This window comes from Hyposmocoma kahamanoa, unplaced genomic scaffold (genome assembly GCF_003589595.1).
Source record: "Hyposmocoma kahamanoa isolate Upper Pololo Valley unplaced genomic scaffold, ASM358959v1 114, whole genome shotgun sequence".
NCBI lineage: Eukaryota > Metazoa > Arthropoda > Insecta > Lepidoptera > Cosmopterigidae > Hyposmocoma > Hyposmocoma kahamanoa.
This window is the reverse complement of record NW_020653383.1, coordinates 7,629,156-7,635,904: the sequence shown is the minus strand read 5'-3', so window position 1 is coordinate 7,635,904 and position 6,749 is coordinate 7,629,156. Positions and strand designations below refer to the sequence as shown.

At 34.1% G+C, this 6,749-nt stretch overlaps 1 protein-coding gene across 1 annotated transcript; it reads left to right on the top strand.

Annotated features, from left to right (window-relative positions):
- Positions 1 to 293: 293 nt before the first annotated feature.
- On the top strand, positions 294 to 6,299 carry LOC113239681 (radial spoke head 10 homolog B-like). Its single transcript, XM_026476763.1, has 8 exons — positions 294 to 555; positions 927 to 982; positions 1,262 to 1,411; positions 2,835 to 3,065; positions 3,196 to 3,309; positions 3,620 to 4,586; positions 4,658 to 4,879; positions 5,571 to 6,299. The coding sequence occupies exons 1-8, from the start codon at positions 309 to 311 to the stop codon at positions 5,927 to 5,929; spliced, it is 2,346 nt and encodes a 781-aa protein (XP_026332548.1). The 5' UTR covers positions 294 to 308; the 3' UTR covers positions 5,930 to 6,299.
- Positions 6,300 to 6,749: the final 450 nt, after the last annotated feature.

Genomic DNA, 6,749 nt, shown 5'->3' with positions numbered 1-6,749 from the left:
TTGTAAGGCTAATATTTGCACCAGCTGAAATATAGGCAAACCTTTTTGCTGTTTCTTGATACACTGTTGTTGCGTCAATGTCAATGTCATTTGTTGCTCACAACAAAAGTCAGTCCTCTGAAATATTTTTTATATCAGAAATATTTGCTACCTAAGTATTATTTGTAACTCAAGCTTTTAAGTTTTAGAAAATAAATTTAATATCGTAGATAATTATATTTTAGTTAAAGCAATATTATTATTACGTTACTTTGTCATATACTAATTAGTACAGAATGCAAAAGACGGTTAGAAGGGAAGGAAGCGTAATGACAGCAAAACCCAATTCACACGGTTCCGTTACGCCATCTACAGTAAGGGCATCACTGTCATCAACTACTCTTATAATGCGACCACGAAACTCAGTAAGAAATGAGATAATCGCATTACTATTTGACGCTATGGTGAATACAATAGTAACATCTTGGAAAACTATCGAAATAAAGGGAGAAAATGCTACAAGAATTCCTTTAAGTAACACATTAAGCGATATTGGAGAGAAAAAGAAAACCACACGTACGTTTTTATATTTTATGATATCAAGTGACGTAATGAACAAGTTGTTCGCTTAATGATAAGCGACACGCGTACCGACAACAATTACAGTGCCTCTCTGGGCTTAATATCTCAAAAATTTGAGGGGAACTGCCACTATGTGACGGGCATTGTTTTATTATTTCGGGCAAGGGGATTTTGAGACAAAGTTGATAAATCCCAAGTATCTGTAGTTTCACCTTTCAAAACCGGTAATGCTCACATGACATAATTAGGCAGTACTTCCCTGGATAAACTATTTTACATAACATACTTATAATACTTATGATATTGCAATAAACGTATACCTATTGGTGAATGATTATAATGATTTCTTAATGTTTATCTTTCAGGTAAAAGTTCAAAGACGACAAAGAGTGTATCCATAATGGATGTTGTGGATTATACAGTACGTACGTTTCATTTAAATATTTAAGTCTATATTTATTTATTAACCGACTTTAAAAAAAGGAGGGGGATCTCAATTCGACTGCGTTTTTTTAGTGAATGTTACACGATGACTCCAATTTGTGAATCGATTTCGATTATTGTTTTTTTTTTTTGCTGGTAAGGTGGTACCTCAATAGCAGTCCCATTCACTTAAAGAAAATACTCCGTGTAAGCGTGGCAAATTAGGGGTTAAATTAAATTTATTGGTTTACACCAATCAAAATTATTTTAACGACAGCTCGACCCAATGCAACAAGTTTGGTTTTCTCCGCCGGACCAGAGAGCTATTATCCATTTCCACAATGGTAATAGGTACGAAGGTGATATTTCAATGAACTATATGCACGGTGAAGGTCGCTACCAGTGGACTAATGGAACAGTTTACTATGTAAGTTTAAAATATTGGTTCACCCGGCAAGCGATGTAATACTACTGAAAAGAAAGAAATAACTTTTTTTTCAGTCGGTAGCATTACGTTTTTTGGAAATACAACCATCGTCTTTTCATGCATAGACACTTTTGTTGAAACAACTGGCCCACCTGATATTTTAAAATGGTTGTTATACTTCAGAAACTTTGCGGGCGTTAGCATAACAACGAATGAAACTTTTAGCGTTATGAATAATAGCGCAGATGAATAATAATGGCACTCTTTACTACTTTATGACATAAACATGCAAACAAAGAATATGTACATATATTGATGATATTTATTTATTCACAATTTTGTTACATATCAACAAGCAGGTTTATCACAGTTAGTACCATCCAGTAACGAAGAATTGGTATTGTCACAAGGGAAAGTGGTTCGGAAAGGAAAAATTTTCAACAGAAAGTCGGTTATTTATACAGCCATCCATTAATGGAAAATCAATGCAATATTTCATAATATTAAATTTCAACAAAAATAAATAGAACGATAACACCAAAAATAATAGATAAACACTAAAACAGTAAATTGTTTTTCTAAAACAGGAATACTATTACGCATGAACGATTTGGCAATCACTAACATGTAACTAAAGAACATCATCATATTTAAGAACTAGGCTCTTGTCGGTATAGACTCTTCCACTCGTCGTAGTCTCTTCAATGCTGCTCATTTTGATAATTTCTCTATTTATTAACTGCACGCCATTCTAGGTCTTCCTCGCTATATATATATATATATATATATAGTTATAACCAAAACAAATTGTTCGAACGTCACTCTTGCCGTTATTTTTGCCACCAAGATGAGCTACTTGCTTTACATTTACCTGTACTTTGGATTACTTTAACCCACATATATTGATTTCAATAAATTTGTAATAGCGTAAGATGTAAATTGACATAATTGAAACTGCATGGAATGTGGTCGTTTTTTCATAGGAGTGGAAGAAACTGTAACTCAGGAAGTGTGACTGACAGCATTGCCTTGTCAGATAAAACAGCTAGGCCAGGAAAACCATTCTAGCCACACAGTTTGTTCGAATAGATGAAAATATTATTGATGTAGACTGATATATTATATTATGCCTAAATTAACCAATTTATTAAGACAAGCTGATGAGAATCTTGTTATATGCGCACTTCGCCGGTAATAAAAGAAGAAAAGAGGGAGCGGGCTAAATATTTGTATATCTACGACTGTCATTTTTGGGTCATATATAATGAAACTCAGCACTTCCTAATAATAATGTAATATATATTTTTTTTAATTATTAATTTCTTGTCATGCGGACTGTCACAAATACCATAATATCTATTTAAAATGTAATATGTACGATAATATTCTAATGGATGTGCTACTTATCATAGTTTTCGCACAGGGCAAATTCCATTACAATGAGATCAAAGGAAAAGGCAAAATATGCTGGAAAGATGACACTTGGTATGAAGGAGACTTCGTCGGCAATATACGGCACGGTAAAGGGTTATACGTAAACTCTCGTAAACAGTCCTCCTATATTGGAGAATGGGACAAAGGAACTAAACATGGAAAGGGAACTATGTATTACGATGGAACATTCAAAAATAATTACGATGGAGATTGGGTACACGTAAGTAACTTCTACTGTATAATGCCTTGAAATTTTCATTTCGAATAAAATTTTAAAATTCCACCACTGTTTAAAAAAAAATCAAACAGCGAAGTCAGGGGATTTCAAAAACTTTTAAAAAACTCTTTAGAATGTTCGTCATGGCTACGGAGCCCGGGAATACTGCGCAGTTAGCGGATACGAAGGCGAGTGGGATAGATACGTAAGAAATGGCAAAGGGCTAATGATTTGGCCCAATCACGATGTAAGTTTTCATTACAATAACTGCAACATTGCGTTCTCGGTCGTTTAGAGATTAAGAATAATTTTCTTTTTCTAACATACATAATTATGTACATACCATCACGACTGTGTGTGTGACCTGTAAGTGTAGGTGGAACCAAATCTCCACTTATTTAATCTGAAGAATTTTGTTAAGGATTATTATTATCTTAAGACATGTACGTCAAAGTCGACCTTTCCCCGCGTGTAGTTTGTCCATGTTTTCTTTCATTAATCAACAATTTCATCAACATTTTTTCACTGTGATGTTACTATGATGTCCCCATTGACAGTTTTACGAAGGCGGCTGGATATATGGCCATATATCGGGATGTGGTACTCACATATGGAATGGAGAATGCAACAATACCTTAACGTTGCCGGCTATAAACGTGTACCGAGGTAATTTCCAAAAGGGGCAACGACATGGTGCAGGCAAAATTAATTTTGGTTATAAATGGGGTGCGTACTACAGAGGAACTTTTAGAAATAACAAAAAAAATGGAATTGGTAAAATGGTCACCAATGACGGACTGATACTTCAAGGCCTAAAATTATTCCACGATGACATCGCAATAGAGCCTGAAAATCTCGATCAGCCGGAGCTGACGTCTGATAATGTTCGAATGCTAAAACCTTTGCAATTTGATATCTGTAACGAAGGTTATGGATTGAGGTACCATATTGAGAAAGCTTATGAGAACTTAGACAGAGAGGCTGAAATCAAAATATCATTAATAAATGACTTCATACAAAACAATAAATATGTAGGAATAGATAAATCACTAAAGTATATGAAATTAAAACAGGTGATTACGATAAATTCGGAGTATGACGAAAATACGCTTACTTTTGAAGAAATCGCTCTTGGCAACGCAGTCAAGACTTACCAAACGAGTTTGATTAAAATTTATGACAAGTACTCTAAGATATGTCAGGATGAACCGGTTTCCTCTTCGCGACAACTCATAAGATTGTTTTTCTGGCAATTTTACTGGGATTGTAATATACATAAGAAAGGATTGACACTTGTTGAAATTGATAAAATACTTTTTTCAAACCCTGCGTGGCTTTTTAAGTCACCACACAATCCTTTTAAGAAAATATTTTTCTGGCAATTCCTCCAAAGCCTAATAGCTGTCGCTTCCAAATTATACGCCCGCAAAGTATTGCCAGGCCCAAGGCCCGATACGATAGTCGCAACGGCGTTTAGAAAATTTATGGATGAAGACGTGTTGCCAGGATACCTACGACGGTGTGGTAAGTGATCGTTCAAAAATGTAACCACCATTTTATGGCCTACCTGTTTAATAGAAATTATATTATTTCAGGACGTTTATCTTTTGGTTTCGGCTCCTTTATTCCACTAAAACCTTTATACGACGTGTACCTTACATTAGGAGAGCCTCATACCGTGCGCAAATTCATCTGTTCTGTTCGAAGATTGCCTTGTGACACAGTATTCTCGCCCGTGAAAATCTGCGAGGGTCCTGAAGACATATGTCTAGGGCACAACGCCTATATATTTACGGATCAAATCAGCTATGTTATGGGTTAGTAACACTAATCAAATATATTATGTTTTACGAACTTTTTGACTGTTGGGAACCTAGAGAACCTATCGAGTCTTGTCGTACTTTCATCGAGTGCCTTCTTGAATTAAGTTTCTATACCAACGCGTTCTTTGTTGAAAATATAGTAAAATGAGGTCGGCAGTGAAGTGAATATCTTTAAAGATTTTCTTAAAAATTACTTATAACTCTTTAATTGTTATATTAACACGAATTGACTAGTTTGTACTACTTTTATGTGAGAGCATATTTAATGTACATAAACTGCTAATTAATTCCAAATTTGTGGTTTCCGCTGTATCTTCCGTGTTAGGTACACTATTTATATAATTTCATATATTTATTTATAGTTTTATTTTATACATTTATTTTACTATATATTTTATATGTATTAGTGCATCAACATTTGCTTAATATTATGTATTCTTATATACATTTGATATAATAAATTTATCCTTGTAATTATCGAGTATGTAGCGTTAATTTTTATGATTTAATAAATTTTATTGCCAACTCACGAGCCGACTTTTCTTTCAATTATTCAAAGGTTAGTTGTAAGAAATCCCTTTGTGGAATAAGCTCGCCTTTGTACACTAACGTTTCAAATTTGTAATTTGTTTTCTTATGTAATAAAGTGTTTACATAAACATACAATAAATGTTTGTAATTTCAGACGACATACCTCTGTTCGAAAATTATACAAGGAATTTCGATGGACCCAAATTTGCTGGTTGTAACGATTTAGTTCTTTTTAATTTCTCCAATCTTTCTACGTATACATTGGTCAATATATTCGCACAAATATTTCCACAAATACAATATAACGAAACAATTATAACTTTAAATGTCGAAATGACTTTTTTGGAATTTTTTGAGGCGTTTGTGGCTTGCGCTGAAGAGAGCATCCGCGTGAAGGAGAAGGAAAATCTCTGGAGGGCATTATTCGAGGATAATAAACAAGGGAAGTATGATTATAATTTTCCACCGGTGCCACCTCCTTCGTACTACCAACTTCGTAATTCCATTAAATAAATAAAGTGAACGTATGCTTAAATTGTTTAGGATAAATCACTTTTAATCCTATAATCTTAACACAAGGCCCGATCTATATCTGAATCTCATCTACACTGCTATATTGTGGAGCTCTTCAATTAATCTTAGAGACAAGTGACGACAACCGCACCAACACAGCCAAAAAGTGAACTAACATTTCTATATATTTTGATTTAGATATAATTTATTTTAATGATTTATTTTTACAGTGAAACTGAAACAGGATTTGTATTTTGAAAAACTAATTTTTTGCAGTAACAGTTGATGCGTGAAGTCGTAATCAACTTCACGCATTATATACTGCATGAAATCGGTTTCTATTGCATGCAGTTAATGCATGCAATCGTTATCCGACACCTAGACTACATGAAGTTGATAATGACTTCACTGCATGCAATTGAAACCGACTTCATGCAGTCGAGATTGACTTCACGCATTAACTGCAAACGTTCGGTCAATCTGTTATAAAGGATCTTTCTCTGAGACTATTACAAATATTAAAATATAATGCTAAGAGAATCCTTTGCATTCACTTATTCAGCGTTAGAGGAAAATCAGGACGATTAGAAACCATTAAAAACCTCAAAATCATAATATACATGGAATAAATTTAAATATACTGGCTGATGCAAGAAATTAGTTTAACAATACAATTTGAAATTCTCTTAGCTAATTGATCTCTGGGATTGTACCAGAACTAATCAATCTCAAGCTTGTTGGGGGAAGAGCGACGACAGCGCGGCCAAATTCAGACGATTAGCCCATCCGACGGATGTTGGCTTTGACAAATTACTTAGAA